At 29.5% G+C, this 17,551-nt stretch overlaps 1 protein-coding gene across 1 annotated transcript in view; it reads left to right on the top strand.

Annotated features, from left to right (window-relative positions):
- Positions 1-17,551, top strand: part of LOC107453489 (glycine receptor subunit alpha-2) — a 58,101-nt gene that overhangs the window by 22,962 nt on the left and 17,588 nt on the right. The window contains exons 2-4 of the mRNA XM_016070349.4: positions 7,582-7,724; positions 10,161-10,258; positions 11,845-11,912. Coding sequence (XP_015925835.1) covers positions 7,639-7,724; positions 10,161-10,258; positions 11,845-11,912 — 252 coding nt within the window. The 5' untranslated portion in view covers positions 7,582-7,638. The remainder of the gene's footprint in view (positions 1-7,581; positions 7,725-10,160; positions 10,259-11,844; positions 11,913-17,551) is intronic.

The raw sequence follows: 17,551 nt of genomic DNA, 5'->3' as shown, positions 1-17,551 counted from the left end.
AAAAAAAAAAAAAAACAACTCTGCATTAAATTATTAACAAATATGGTTCATTGAACAAACTAAATTTGAAAAATTTAGTTTACTTCATGCGGGCTGTAGAGTGCCCTGTATGGTATTTTTTCTTACAAGTTTAACAGCTAATAATTTTCGAACTAATTTTTAAATGTTAATTTTTTATAAAATTTTTCTCATAATAATAATATAATTATAATAACTAATTATAATATTATTATAATCACCACCCACTTTAAAGCAAAAGCATTTTAAACTCGATGCATCCCATAGTTTTATTTAAAAATACATTACCTTTTAAGACAAATTTAGTTCAAATACTAGATATAGTTTTATTGCTTATATACTTTACATATTTTTATTTTGCGATTACAAATTACACTTTAAAATCTTTTTCCTTAAATAACTTACCCCTATAAATATAATTTAACATGATATGCACCATTAATTAAAATCTCTTCAAATTCGTAATTCATAAAACAAGCATTTTATTTTACATTTCAATCCACGTACTTAAGATTAATATATGCAGAATTTTGAAAATAATAAAACGCTTGCACTTAACGTTTTAACACCGATTTATATTCTGGAGTACCCACTGAAGATAGAAGACAAGAGTTAATGAATATTGCAAAATCTCGTAAAACTCTTTTTCCAAAGATATACTCTATTTTATAGATATTTAATAAGTTTTTGTTCGTCATTTTTTGTTGACCAATAACTCTTTAATGCTGTAAGATGACACACATTAAAATACACTCACTAATGCTTTTTAATATTTTTTCAGAAACACATTCTTTTTCGCAGATTATAGCAGTGAATAATTTATTCATACTGTTCTTAACCATATCAGATTATGTTTTAATTAGTTAATTATTATTTTCTCTATTTTAATCACGAAGAGTATTTATTTATTACTCGACAATCTAATTAACAGGTATTAACTATTAATATATATAAGTATAATGGCATTATGCCTAGTTTGATCTGCAAGGAGGGAATAAACTTTAAAAACAATGATATTAAAAACAGTAATAAAAACTTTTACTTATAAAATTTTAAAAATTTTTGCTGAGATGAAAATAAAGTTGTAAGTAAGGGACTACTCGCTTAATGTTAAATAAAATACATAAATTGTCTTCATTTCACTGCGCATAATTTATGTTAAGTGTATTGCTTTTATAAATGATTTCAATATTATCCAAATTTATTTCATTGTCAACGTTATATCATTTGAACAATTTAAATGCTTTTAATATTAAAATTTCTCACCTTCTGGTACGAATTACTTTTAGTATTAGCAGAAAAAAATACTTTTACAAAATTGATCGTGGTTTGATCATCAAAGGCAATATTTTTGTTAAATATGTCCTCTGCTAGATTTTGTGCTTTGACCGTGGAAAAGTGAAGTTTGTTTATTTTCTATATGGTGTATGCTAAATTTAATTTTCTGTATTTTCTCAACCTTATAATCATTAGTTACCTTATATAATTGGTATGCCACGTCAGTTGATGAATTAAACAGAGAAAAACACATACACAATTACTTAAACAACGTTTCATAAAAGAGAATAAAAAAAGGTGTAGAGGAAAAATAGCTACAAAAATTTAACATCAGGATTCAACATTAAGTTTAGAATGCTAAATTAATGTAAAATTACACTGTGATATAATGTTAGAATGCATATTAAGCAAGTGCTAAATTTGTAAGAAAACTTTTACCTATTTCATAGGGAAATTAGAAATAAAGAATATTTTTATGTTTCACATCAGAAGTGCTGCTTCCAGGAGTTTAATGGCGGGAATGCTATAATATATGTTGTTAAAATACACCATCTTAGGAAACTATTGAGCATCACTTCATAACAAAATTGCGTGATTTATGACGAAAAGCAAATTTTCAAATAACTGACGGAAATGTTTCCTACACTCGAAACTTCACCGTAGTGTATTGTAGGAGATTCTTGACTTGAACGACGAAACTACTATTTGTCTAAGATAGGTACTCTTCCAGACATTCGTCTGGAGCTGTGGCGGTGACTATGGTAACGAGGTATGATTATTTCAAGTAGGGGTGAGGGGTCCCTCTTTAGGATTGGTCTCGGCGAGAGAAAAGGAGACCTCTTCATCGAAGCTACCCTCCCTAAAATGCCCTCTTCTTGTTTCCATGGCACCAGACTGCCGCAGACTTTATGGCGGGAAGAGTACCTATTTTAGACATTTGAGTCTTGCTTCGGGTATGTGTTTAATATATCTTTCTGTTCTATCTGTCCTTGTTATGGCGAGGTGATCAGGAGATAAAAGAATTGTTTGAAAAGTTCGATACATTAAGCACTACAACCGTTTTTTTTTTCTTTCTTTTATTTTTTTTTTTAACAAAATGGCGAAATATCTCTATAATCTTACCGGAACTTGTTTTCTCGAAGAAGAGACGATAGTTATTTCGTTCTGGTAGGTAATACATGGCATTGGCTTCACTTAAAATATCTCATTCATTTGACTCATCTGATTTATTTGGTTCTTTAATTGATGATTCGTGAAGATATAGTCGGATGATTCACAGGGAGTTTCGTTTCGATGGTCGCTGAACTTTATTACGAAACGGATTATTTTCCACCGTGTTTTAAAAGAGAGGAAAAGTTGAATAAATGGATATTTTAAATCCATTTCATAAATACAACTAATTTTCAAAGGAAACAGCATATCAATATCTTCTTTTATAATTAGAATGAAACACATGACACACTATTCGAAAAATAAATCAGTAAAAATAACAAATACAGTGAAACTACCGCAAAATAGATGATATTCGCACTGTAAGTTATGTGAAAAATTGTTAATTGGCTGACACCTAATACGGTTAACCAATCATAATTTCATCCGCATTTAATTATGTATCGAAGTACTTCTATTCTAATGCATTTTTATATATTTCTCAAACAATACTTAGAGAATCCCTTTATTACATTTAAGCTAAGTATGCGAAATTTTGTGTAATTATTGCGTTTTATAATCAAAATAATTGTTACAAGTTACTTATTTATTAATTCATTTTTTGACATAGGGTGTTCAAAAATACTTGTTTCCTTTCGTAATTTATTGACTATTTTCCGTTGACTAACACAACGAATTCGTTTACAAAAACGCTATTTTCCGTTTGTAATTTATTGTCGGTCCCTCAAACTTCTAAAAGCTTTTAACTTCATTGATATGTATGAGAAATAGCATGATCTAAACTCTTCTGTAGTTATAAAATGGGTTTTTAAGCATTTCTTGAGAAATTGGGGAAAAAAATGTGTTCGTTTGGAAGAGTTTCCATTATTTTCTACACACAATAACAGTGTACTTATCTAGAAAGTTATTTAGACGGCATTAACTGCATGTTATAAATGCTCGCCAAGTTTCAGTCTTATATTTTTCATAGTTTATAATACTCTGGCCAACACCAGAACGTAAAAATTGTTTTCTCCCTATCAAAATATTTCACCAACCCGAAATAATAATATAACTTCTTGTATTTGCAGAAAGGTATGTCTTTTTATAGACACCGCTTTCCTTTCGCAGAAGAACATAAAACAACTTATGCGGAAGTAAAAATATGATATTACCTCAGTCTGTAAAATCAATTCTAGAAGTCTATATTTTCAAGTATTGAAGATATATGATGTCTGAAATTACTGTTATAATATTTTTATTATGGAATAAAGTAATAAAACCCTGCAATAAATAGTACTTTTGCTACGTATAAGCTTTTTTAAAATATATTTTTTAATATTTTGTTTGTTTATTTACTTTTTTTGAAAGTAAAAATCGTTGCATATAGTAAAATAATGAATTTATTTTACAGTTAGTGTGTCTGCCCATATTTCGATATTAAGGTTTTTCACTGTTTGTAGCTACATAGCTATGTCATTGTAACGTTTGCAGTATGGTGCACTTCGATGCACAAAGTTCTTTTTATCAGATCTCTGTATATGAATAATTTTATTCAAAATTGTTGCCTAACTGTTAACGCTAGCTTATACCGATACTGTAGGGAGTTGCACCCATGTTCATGAAGTCGTGAGTTCGATTCACGTCTGCCGAGGAATCCCAATATAGTAAAAGGTAACTGGTGCAATTTAAATCTGTCGGGTCACAAAGTGCTTCCCTTTCCCGTAACAAATCAATACCTCTGGGGGTACTGAATTGGAGATTAATCGTTCTCTGGTTCAGGTCACAATTACGATATGTGGATTAATGGATGTATGAATGGGTTTACCCTATAAACGGGATATGACGTGTGTGTGTTGCTGAATTCGTGTTCTTGACCAGAAAAAGGGCTACTGAAAAACAAGATACGCACCCTAAGCCTTGTTAGTATTGGCGAGTGCCATTGGAAACAACAACAACAATTATCTTGAATCTTTATGTAAGTAGTTAAATTAGTAATAAATTAAATAAATTAATAAATACAAAAAATAAATTAATTATTTTGATATTAAAATTAGCAATAAAATAATAAATTAGATAGATTATAAAGAAAGAATATATGTGTTTTCTGAATAAGTGTTTTCTGAGAAAAAAAAATAGATTAGAATATATTTGTATGATTAAAAAAGAAAATTTGATTCCACAGCTAATTGTTACTGAAAAAAAGATAACAAGGATGTTTTTACTGAGAAAAATATATTAGAGCAGCAAATTTGCACTTGAGTATCACTAAACAGGCTAGGAAATATGTGGAGCATGTCAATGGCATGACAGACGCAGCGAGTTCTTAAATCAATTTATAAATAAGCTGATTGTCGTGCAAGTTTTATATTTTTCTTTTTAAAAACTTCATGTGTTAAAACAATGTAAAAATTTATGTACCTTAAAATTAACAATTTTCTAACATTAATAATAAAAATAATAAATCATTTAAAAAATTAAATTTTACATGAAATTATCTTCGGATAAATGAATTTTCGTGAAAAAAATATAATCACTGAAAAAGTCCCCGATTTATAGCAAAATACGTAAAATGTAAAATTAATAAAAGGAGAACAAAACTTTCAACTACTCTCTTGTCTAAACTTTTGGTACCATAATTTTCAGACAGTGCCCCCCCTCGTCCAATATTTTGAGGGTCAAGAATCAGCATCAGTCGGAAAAAGGTATGTTTATTCAGATAAAGTACGTTTTTGCACCTGATTTCGAAACATGAAATAACGTTTCTTTTAATTAAATAACATATTCAAAGCTAGGCTCTCGCATTATTAAGATTATATTCCAGTAATTAAAGATCCAATCATTAGATCAAAAGTCGGTTAGGATGTGCAACTTCTAATTGTACGTACTTGACATAAGATACAACAATATCATAGGTTTTAAATTAAAATTATTTTGTGAATGAATATTGCATGGATGAAACTATATTGAATGGGTGTTATGATATTCGATTATCTTAATTTCGATCTTATAATTTCGATGTCAAATAGATGCCAAAGTCATCCAAAAAGCGGCGCTTCCTTTGTAAAGTTCCTGTTCCGCGTATTTCTCGTGCTTTACACTCATCAAACCTTCTCAATCCAATAGACAGATAGTTAAGTTTCTCATTTGCTGCGATGAATTTTGCAAGTTTAGGGCGATAAAATTATTCAAATACGTTCGTATAGCAGCTGATCTGGTATGCTAATAAACTCGGACTAGACAGAGAAGCTGGACTAGGTAAGGAGAAGCTGTACTGGATCTAATTAATAAATCCATGCCCTATTGGGATTAGGTTCGGTCTAAATTGCAGCTAAGACATGCCAATTCTTGCCCTTGCGCATTTATTAAACATGCCGGCACAGCAGATTAAAACGGAATTTCAAACAGACTAATCATTCTGCGAAATATGCTGTGTAAGGTTTATGATCATTTAATTCCTACGAAGGTTATCCTTGAGATGATTATGCTTCAAGAATTGACCATCTTGTTAAGTTTTCTGTCGCTCAAATCATGATACCTCTTGAATTAATAAGCTTTGAAGTAAATGTACTTAGAATGATTACTACGTGTTGATTTCTTTGAAGACAGTAAGTAATTACGCATATTTTACTACACAAGAAAATAAATTACATTGGAAATATAAACCCGAGATTTATATAATGGAAAAAATTAAAATATTTACTTAGAAATAAGTAGCGTAAAGCAAAGTGAAATCATAAAGGCAATAAAATATTTTTTTATTTGAGAAAACAATTCATAAAAGTTAACTAACTGCTTACAGTTACTTTTAGTTATAACATAAAAATGATTTTGCATATCGTAATGCATTTTTCATATTGTATTTAATATTTCGACGTGAAAAAAAAAGAATCCACTGAATTCAAATAGTTATTCATTTGACATAAGGCTGTCAAAAAGTTTCTTGAGTCAAAAACACCCGACGAAAAAAGGGTAAATCTTATTAAAGTTTTAAATAGGCAATCGCTTTTTAAAGACAAGGAAACATAAAAAATAGTCTTAAGATGTTATTTAAGAGATAAAAATGTAGTAAACTTTGACAATATTTTGGGTGTTTTGTTTTAATGGATTAAATAATGTAAAACTTTTCATTGCAGCGTTATAAAGATACCAAGACACTCAAATTTGAAACGTCATGAGGTTTTTTACAGCCTAAAAAACATCGATTAATTATGTTTCGGTTTCGGATAGTAAAATAAATCATTTCAATTAGGGCGCAGATTAAGCTTACACTGCAAAGAACTCTAGATTAAATAACAGTGTATTGGCTCGTTAAAGGCATTTTCCGTAAAATCCATTATATCGTAAAATGTTATACAGTGATTTTTACAGAGATTCAGTGATTTTACGGTAATTATTACTGCAAAGTTTCAGGTAGATCAGATTGGTTGTTTTGTGTCATGTTCCGGTAAAACTAGTTTCTATGATAAAGAGTATCGGCACCCTAAGTGTCCGTGCATTTTACAATAATTAAAATCGGAATGTTTTACAGTATAGGTTTTGCTTTTCCCTACTATTTGCCACCAAATTATACAGCTACTATTTTTTTTTTCATTCTAATATTTTGCATGCTTTTTCCAACTTTAAAAAAATAGATCACTAAACCCAATAAAGAATAACGCATGAGATTTAGATTATATATTCCATTGGTTCTTATAAAATTTGTGAACCATTTTAAATTTTATGATACATACTTTGTTATATTATCAAAGAATATGAATTTTTGATCTTAGAATTTATTTTTTACACTGACAATTAAAGAACGCAACTAAAATGCAGATACTCGCTTATTTTCTTTAAAATACTGACTAAAAATTCTAATTCTATGTCATCAGATATTTTAAACAACATTTTCTTATTAAATTATATTTTCGTATTTAAAACAAATAATTCATATTAAATGTTAAAACATTTTTATATACGTTTCTTAGAGTTCAGTAGTTTTACAAAATCTCAAAACTGCATGCATTTAAAAAAATATATATGTGTTCCAGACCTTATAAAGTAAACAGAATTAAATGTTTAATAGTTTTAACAAATCTTTTGATCCTAATATACATCCACTTGCTCATTCTAATATCCATTTAATTACTTTAGTTTCAAGATGGAGGTCGATGGAAAGTGCTAAGCCTTAAAGAGACGTAGAGAAGAACTATGCTTTTTAAAGTCTGTATAATTGGAAAAGTGCTAGATTCATCATTTGGTTTTCTCAGTGTTTTCCTTGTTCTAATATTTCACAAGTAAGTAATTGCAACACTTAAAATAAATTACTTTTCAACAATCTTTAAATTTTCGAGTTCATGTTTTCATTATTGTTTACCTGGGATTTCAAAGTATCTATTTCGTTTACACTGAAATCTCTAACATGTTTATTTTAGTTTTTGAAACATATTTCAAATAATAAGTAAAAACTATAAAACGTTATAGCCGAAGAGTAAGAACTGATAAAGTTTACTCTGCAATCCCTGAAGCGTAATTCAGATTTAGTTTAATTTTTCAAACATATTTTAAATAAATAATTAAAATTATGAAATTGGCGTTTAGTGATAGAATAGTACACTATGGTAAAAATAGGCAACCGAAGGGTAAAAGTTTAAACTGCAATCCCAGAAGCGTAATTCACTTTTATTTTAATTCTTGAAACATACTTTAAAAACATAATAATAACTTTTTATTTTACTTCCTATGAGCTGCACAATCACTCTTCCCGATGAGCAGACCTAGTGCGTTCTCCAGAAGTGGTATCCACTCTTTCAGGACCACCACAATGGGTGAGATACTGTTGGCCATGTTAATTTGGACGTCTAGTTTCTGCCACACTAGATGGCAGCACCACGACTCTATTTGGATGCTAAAGTGCACTCGGAATTTAATTTTTCCAGAAATGCCAAGAGCCAATAAGGCATTCCAGGGATCTTTCACATGCCGCATAATCATACGACATGGTCGCTGAGGATTTTTTGCATCCCGAAACTCCCGTGTCTGGTCCGGGAATCGAATCCGCAGATTTAGGTTCAGAAGGCCGACGACAAACCAACTGCTCCACCCAGCCACATAATTAAAACTATGAAACTGGAGTTTAGAGGTAGAATATTATACTATGATACAAATATGCAACTGAAGAGTAAAATTGATTAAAAAAATTTATGAAACACATAAAAATATCTCCGACTTTTTTTTTAAAATTTTAACCAATTACAATTAATTTTTCCTAACATTACGATAAGCGTTGTATTTTCATTTTTGTTAGGTTGACCTAGAAAGGTTGACAAAATAATCCTTTTTTTAGATATCGGTTTAAAATGGTTGTTTCTAAAAGCTTAATGCAAACCTCATAGCGCATAAACTAGCTTAGTTGCATTTAACATTATTTCAAGCTTGCATGGTTCATTTGCCAATCATTTGTAAGCCATGTTGGACATTGGGATAAATGTTGTTGTTGACATTAAAATTACTTTACTTTGCTATATGGGTATAATTTTTTATTTATATTTGAATATCTCTGAATCGTACTTCCTTTGGCAAATGATATATAGATATTTTAAATTTAAATATGTATAATGTTTAACATTATACATATTTAAATTAAATTTATTTGTTATATATATTATATATTATATATTTTATTATATCAACAATTTTACATATTTTTTTACATTTCTTTTAAATTTCTTCCAAGCAATTCAAAACATTTTAAAACCAAACCGACTAACGCCCAAAATATACTTTTGAAGTGATAATTGAAAGACACATCATTTGAAATAATGGATTGATGGCGAATTAAATCGCTGAAAGTTTAAGTCATCAATCATTGTAACTTAGGGGCTTATTTTATGTACGTTTCTACAAAAGGGATATCTTCATCAACGCAATGACTCTTGATATCGATTGACATCAAACATGGTTTAAGAGTTTATATAATTATATCAATTAAGTCACGTAATAAATCAAATAAGTCACGTTTTAAATTGAAACACTTAACAAACACTGCTACTTGAATTATTAACCCTTTGTTTACGATGCATCATCTGTACCATAACAAGTGGTCCACATGTTGTACCAGCCGTAAGCAAAATGTTAATGTAGGGTGTAATCAGCAGTTAATAAATATAATGCTATAATAGAAATACGGGAATATTGAAACATACATCAATTTAAATCAGCACAAAATTGAGAGCAATGAAAGAAAAACACAATGGAAAGTTAAGCAAAATAGAAAGGAATTTGTGTATTTATAAATAACATCAAATGTTGTGAATGTTATTGCTTGATTTCATAGGGATTTTGCTAGATTTCATATGGATCGTTATTTAGACAATATCAAACACTGACCTGCTATCTTTTGAATTGTTTCTCTATTCTCGTTTCTGATTTGCTTAGAGCTTGATTAGGTTTTTCTTATTTTTTATTCCTAGTTTGGCATTTTTTTATCCAGTTTTTAATAATATTTTAAATTTCTATGCTAAGAGCGAAAAATACCCAGTATTGACAGTTCTCAATATCAAAAATCCTTAATAAGATATGCATTTAAAAAAAATAAATTAGGATAGAGCACCGTTGACACATTTTCTTTTTCCTAGTTGATTATATACTTTTTATTTAATCAAATATCTTTGAAAGATTTTAAAGACAACCAATTTAGTTTGAATATAAATTATATTTTATTTTTTTTTCAGAAGTTTTTCCTTAAGTGATGATAGAGTTCTTCGTTTTATTGACATTTTACCATCTGATTCTAGATCGTATGACAAGATGAGACCACCAAAGGCTGACGGTTTGTATTATAAATTTAATCAATATTTATGGAAGATATTTTACATAAGATATATTATTTAGAGCCGGTATCAGAAAATTTACTCGTTATTGGTCATAAATTATTAGCGATTTAAAAAATCCTCTATAGAAATAAAAAAAAAAGTTAAGACTGTTGAAGGTGGGACTGAAAACTTCAAATTCTAATTAAATTGCTTGGGAGAAAGGCTTGAGTTTAAGATCAATTAACTAGAACACTTCTTATCACGCAATTTAGTTGGTTTTAAAATTTCCATTTCGCCTTACTCACCGGTGATTAGATAAGGTAGATTATTTCAAAAGCACATTTACTTGTTCTCCTTTAAATGTTAAGACTTTAAATATGCTGAACTTTTTATACTTCACTTTTATAAGTAGGGGAGAGTGGGGTCAATTGTAACAGGGTACGATTGTAACAGAGCAAAAATTTCGAGTGTCTGGTTCTAGATTTGGTTCCTAGGTGGAGCACAAGGTGTATTTAATAAATCTACATGTACAACCCAGCTGGCAACCATTTTTATGTACTTTTGAAAGAGTTACGTCACAAAAGATATTTTCACGCTACGTAAGTACTTTTTTTGGTATTAGAATATTATATTGTAACAAAGAAATTTTGTTTAAACAAATAAAAATTATTAACCGAATATGTAAGTGGACACTTTAATTAACATTTCAAAAAAAAAAGATAAGTTTTGTTAATTAACTAACATTGTTTTTAACAAATGAAGCTGAATTGGTGTCTTGGGGACGATTGTAACAATAAGTAAAGGGACGATTGTAACAGCTGAAAATAAATAATTTTATGTTTACAAACCATTATTTAACTCTTTAAGAACCACCATTAGTTTCCTATATCATTTATATTATGTTGCATGTGCATTATTTTGTTTGTCCCCTTTCACAGCATAAATTAAAATTTTAAATCCCTTAAAGTTAAAAGTTTAACCCTTTAAGTCTCTGCTCATTATCATTTTTACTCCTAAAATATCACTACTATTTTGATCAATAAAAAAATATATCACAACTATGATAATATGTATAATTAACTATGTTTTAGTTGAATTTATGAACTGTTACAATTGACCCCGCAAGTGGGGACAATTGTAACAAGTGCACGACTGTCAAAAATTGTTAATAACTAATATAATAGCATTTAAAATAAGGTATTTATTTTTTTTTCTAGTAGAGGATAGTCTACTTTACTCGTCTGTCAATTAATACTAATAATATATTGGATTTTTTGTTAGTTAAAAATAGTTAAGTAAAAAATGTTACAATTGACCACACTCTCCCCTAACATTTAAAAATACATTTTAAATGCTGTCATCATGCAATTTTCCCGTATAGTTTTTTATATAGGAGGAAATTTTTGTTATTGAATTTAAAGTTGCTAAATTAAAAATTGCGAATGGCCTGAAACAATTGAATATTTTAGATGGATTTTCCAAATTGTCAAAAATTAGCTTCTTAAAACTCACCGTTCATCAGTACAAAACATAAGATTAAGAACCACTAGAGTAAATGTATTTTCTCATCACTATCATACAATTATTTATTTTTGTTTTCCAGGTCTTCCAACTACTGTTCAATATCACGTGACTGTAATGGGATTAGATTCTATAAACGAAGAGTCCATGGTAAATATTGTCATTTATAATTATAACAGCGCTTGAAAAATCTGACATTTTTACATGTTCTTTTGGGTATGTTGAACTTCAGAATGCATGCCGAATGAAATTTTTAAGACGTTCAAGCAAAATTTTTAATGGAGGGTAACATAGGAAATTTACTATAATTAATCTGTCGAAAAAAAATCTTAACAACATTACATCAGCACTTCATAACGACAACATCAATTGTTGATGTTGTCATTATGGAGTAAGGGACTCATTATGAAGTAAGGGAAGGGGGCAGCTCAACCGCCGACTTAGAAACCCGGACCATGCCTTGGTCTTTCGATCAGAGTTAATTGCCATAAATGAGGCCTTGAGCCTAGCCACGGATTCTGGCGTACCTGACATATGGGCATTAACGGATAGCAAGAGTTCAATTCAGTATTTGAAGAACTGCCCAAGTATCTGGGAAAATTTGGCGTTTTTATTTCATAAAGCAATTTAGGAAATTAAGTACAAACTGCACATACTGGGCAATTTCCAGCTTTATCTTCTCCATTACAGCTTTCGTAGACTCAAAAAAATCATGTATCACTATTTAACGCAGAATTTTCCGTATTTTTATACTTAGGAAATTACAATGATATAGAACTAAATTACCAGGACTCATTTTTGTCAGAAAATCCCATATCTTTCATGTAAGGAAATTACAACTGCAATGAAATGAATTACAGAGATTCATTTCTGTCAATAACCCCCATGTATTTTGCTTTATGGAAGTACAGTAATGTAGAAAAAAATAACAAGTATTCATTCCTTTCAGTAATTCCCATGTCTTCCGAGAAATGTAATTGCATCGATACGGAAAGTGGTTAAATGGTTTCATTTTTATCAAAATTCCAGATGTACTTTGAATAAAGAAATTACAATGATACAGATACAAATAGAAAAAGAAATAATCATTTCCATCTGAACCCCCATGACTACTAGAAAATTACAATGCTTCTGAAATGAACTAAGATTCCTTCATGATAGTAATCTCTATGCATTCAGAGTAAGATCACTGCAAAAACGGAAAGGAATTATTTTATTTAATTTTTGTCAGGAGTCCCATGTTTTCTGAGTAGGAAAATTACAACTGTACCGAAAAGAAATGTAAGGATACAGAAATGCACGGACATGAATTTGCAATATTTCCAAATTAAATTTGCGTAAAAGTGAAAATTACCGCCTAAAACATACAACCATAAATGGCTTGTTTCTGTCAATAAGGAGAGATTGAAACGAATGCGTTAAATTATCTACTTAATGACATAGTTAGCCTCTCATTTTTATTTAACCTTAAATCTTCAATAATATCAAAGTTTTGAATTCAAACCTCTGAATGAGCGCTGTAATTATTATTTGCAGTAGTTAAAAATAAATAACTTAAAGAGGAAATTTAGCAAAATGAAAAAGAAAAAAAAATAGTGCGTGGAGTCCTTCCGCGCGGAAGAAGTTAAACTTCGCAACCTGCGACGTTAATTGTAGAAGAATCAGCAGTCGTAGAAGGATCACTAGTTCTGTTCAACGACTCTTTTTCCTGCACCGCTCGCTTCCGTGCTCTGTAATCACTGTGATATTGTGCATTTTTTCCTCGTGGACCTCTTGAACCAGTGGAAGTGTTTGTGGTTGCCTCATCGTCTCACCCTGGAAAATGTATTTGTATTAATAATGTATGTGAATGCGTCGTAATGTAATTTCAGAAGAGAAAACCTAACAATCAATTGATATTCACAAGAGACGTACCTTGACGTCACCTTAAATCCGTCGCATTGTCCGTGGGATTGTTTTCACTCATTTTTTACAATTGTTATCCACTAAATTTGAAAATAAGAAATACTATCCTATTAAATTATATGTGTATCAAAACAAACTAAAAAATATTAATAGAAAAACAATACTTTTATGACTTTTATTATTTTTATGCTAGTGAGAACCAAAACAATATGGAAATGAATGAGGGAAAACTCAATCCTACCACGTGATTTCCCGGTCAATAAAAATGTATCGTTAAACGTTTAACGCAACCTTGTTGGAAGTCGCATAAGAAATTTAACTTCAAAAATATTTCCAATTTTCTATTACATAAGTTACCTTAACAAAAATTATTTTCCAATTCTAAAACTCTATTTGAGACTATATAAAACTAAATGCATGCATTTGTCATTTTTATGACATAAATAAGACAAACATTTCTTAACACAAGCACTTTTTTTTATATATTATCTAATACTATCTTTCCACATTGAATTATATAAAGCTTTTTACTGTTTCGTTTTCTTTGTCCGATTGAATATTTTGTGAACAGACTTTTTAAGAAAATTCTTTCGGCAAATATAAATTCCCGACAAACGCATTCTTATTTTTAGAGTAAACTTTTCCAAGTTTTCTTTTTCTTTGCGTGACTAATAAAATCTTGAAAGCTCAACATTTGTTCGCTTTTTAAATCTGAATATACGATAAACGTTAATAACGTCTTACGTTTAACGTCTTTTAAATAAATGCAAGTGAATAAAAAGGATGTTAACTGGTCGGCAAAAATGGTATCAAATATTATATATTTTATTAGTACTTTCAAAATTGCACAAAATCTAATAGGCATAGTGCGCAAAAAAATAAATGAATCACCCTGAATAACTTTAGATCCAATGATCAGATCTTCACATTCTAGATCTTAATGATTCGAGGGGGTAACTTTAAATATGCTAATTAATTAGCGCAGACAATATTTTAAGTTACAAAATCAGCCAAAAAAACGGACTTTTTCTGAATAAACATTTCTTTTTCCGAAGGATTCAGGTTTTTTACCCCCGAAATAAAGGGGTTAGTTGAAATCGGGTTAATATTGTCCCAATAGTCTGACGGCGGACACCTTATTATGAATTTTACTTTTATCGTATTTCGTTATTAATTTTGAAACTTTTTAAGCGAACTGAAACATTTTTACACGCAAATATAAAATTCGCTTTACCAAAGTTTATTCTAAGTAAAATAACTTTTCCTAAACATTTTTATTTTTTTTTTATTATTTAGTTAATAATAGTGTATAACATTTGAAATATAACTTATGCAATTTTTTTTAATATTATTTTAAAGATTTAATTTTATGCGGCAAAATTTAAAATTTGAGTGCAATCTGTCAAATGTTTCCTGAGAGATTGAATTTTAATGACGTTGTATATTTTAAATTCGATTAACATTAAGATTGAGTCCTATAACGTGAAGCTTCAATTATTAAGCTCGTTTTCCGAATTTCATTAGATCAAAAAATATTCATATCGGTCAGTTTTATAATTTTCGCTCTGTACACAAAATAGAGAAGGAGATTGAAAATCTATCAATGCTAGTGATATAAAAATAATTGGGGATATTGTGGTGTGAACGTTGGAAATCGAATCCCCGTTCAGGCGACCACAGGATTGACAAATTATCCCTCTTAGCTAAAATATGTATACAATTGCAGGGAACTACGCGGTTTAACAAGTTGTTCATAAAACAATTATTTCATTTCACCTTTGCATTTGGCATCTGATGATGATAAATTTAAAAAAAAAATATATACATACACTCGCTTTTTTTTATGAAATCTTTTTATTATGGCTCAGTTTCCAACTTTCAAAGAATTAAGGAGCTCGACTTTTATTGGTTGTAGGCCTAGTTGAAAATTTTGCTTGCGTATCAAGTGAAAACAATCAATAAACAAATTTTTTTGAATTTGAATACTATTTGGCTGTACTAGTTGAATATTGGTTGTAGGCCTAGTTGAAAATTTTGCTTGCGTATCAAGTGAAAACAATCAATAAACAATTTTTTTTGAATTTGAATACTATTTGGCTGTACTAGTTGAATATTGGTTGTAGGCCTAGTTGAAAATTTTGCTTGCGTATCAAGTGAAAACAATCAATAAACAATTTTTTTTGAATTTGAATACTATTTGGCTGTACTAGTTGAATATTGGTTGTAGGCCTAGTTGAAAATTTTGCTTGCGTATCAAGTGAAAACAATCAATAAACAAATTTTTTTGAATTTGAATACTATTTGGCTGTACTAGTTGAATATTGGTTGTAGGCCTAGTTGAAAATTTTGCTTGCGTATCAAGTGAAAACAATCAATAAACAATTTTTTTTGAATTTGAATACTATTTGGCTGTACTAGTTGAATATTGGTTGTAGGCCTAGTTGAAAATTTTGCTTGCGTATCAAGTGAAAACAATCAATAAACAAATTTTTTTTGAATTTGAATACTATTTGGCTGTACTAGTTGAATATTGGTTGTAGGCCTAGTTGAAAATTTTGCTTGCGTATCAAGTGAAAACAATCAATAAACAAATTTTTTTGAATTTGAATACTATTTGGCTGTACTAGTTGAATATTTGGCTGCTTTGCAAACAGTTTGATTACTATCTTTATTATGGTAATTATACTGTTTTTTTTTAGTATAGTAGAATAAAAATTGGATAAATTGTTATTAAAAATTTTTTACCCAGAAATTTCTAATTGTGTCTCTCAGAAAGGTTGAATTCGTAAAATGAATAAGTATTATATGCCATCGTTCTGATACCAGTATGTACATAAGAGAAGGAAGTCATAAGAAATTGATTAATATTCGATCCGTTATGCTCTGTTTAATAATTAATATTAATAATAGTTCTTAATTAAGTTCTTAATTAATAATAATTAAGAACTCTTCAAGAATCGCTATAATTCATACTGCAGTAAATGAGTCTAAGTAATTAATATCTTCTAAAAGTGGTCAGTGCGAGCTGAGTACATGATTCGAATCAACCAGCCTTTTCTGGAATTCGATCCCGGTCCACCTCATCGACAAGCGAGCGCTCTATCCCCTGAGCCACCACGGCTTATGAGCACAGCATTTAAAATAGCGGCAAACTCTCTTCAGATTGCAAAAATAAACTTTCTTGAGATTTTTACTTTTAAATCATGCCGGTATTGGCACTTTTGGAAGTGAAATAATTCTTCATTGGTGAGATATCGCGAGAATTCGGTATAACTTTTTTTAAAGAGTTTAGATTTAAATTACACCCTTTAAGTCGAATATGAATGCTCGATTCCCGGAATTAAATGTTTCTTTACACAATTTTCTGGGTTTTTCAACATATTTTTGGATTCTGAGAGATATTACACCACAGTTTTTACAGTGCATAGACTTAAACCCTCCAAACGCTAAGGCTTTAGATAAAAGTGTGCAGATGTTTTCCTGTTGCACATTATTTTTGTATTTAATAACAGGGAGAAATCGAGTTTTTGACTCAAGAAAGTCTGCATCTCAATGTTCAGTAAAAGCCGGGACTAACACTCAGACAATTAAGAGATGTAGTGAAGCCTAATCTCTAATAAATGATAAGCCTTATACCATACACTCAAACTAAAAAAACTTTTACTCCATTAAGGAATTATTTTCTCAAATCTTGGCGTTAATTTTTTAAGAAGTCAAACGATCACTATATTCTGTTTATAATCGAGATGGTTCTAGTTTGATTTCGTCTGACACGATGCTCAAAATTACACAGAAGTGAATTTTTGAAATAAGTTATGCATGATTTTAGTTGTATAAAAAAGATAATTTTGTTCTAGTATGAAGATATACATAAATCTGTCAAT

This window comes from Parasteatoda tepidariorum, chromosome 9 (genome assembly GCF_982258835.1).
Source record: "Parasteatoda tepidariorum strain Cologne lab strain chromosome 9, Ptep-v5.0, whole genome shotgun sequence".
NCBI classification, from domain to species: domain Eukaryota; kingdom Metazoa; phylum Arthropoda; class Arachnida; order Araneae; family Theridiidae; genus Parasteatoda; species Parasteatoda tepidariorum.
Note: the sequence above shows the minus strand (reverse complement) of the source record. Positions and strands in the feature narration are given on the sequence as shown.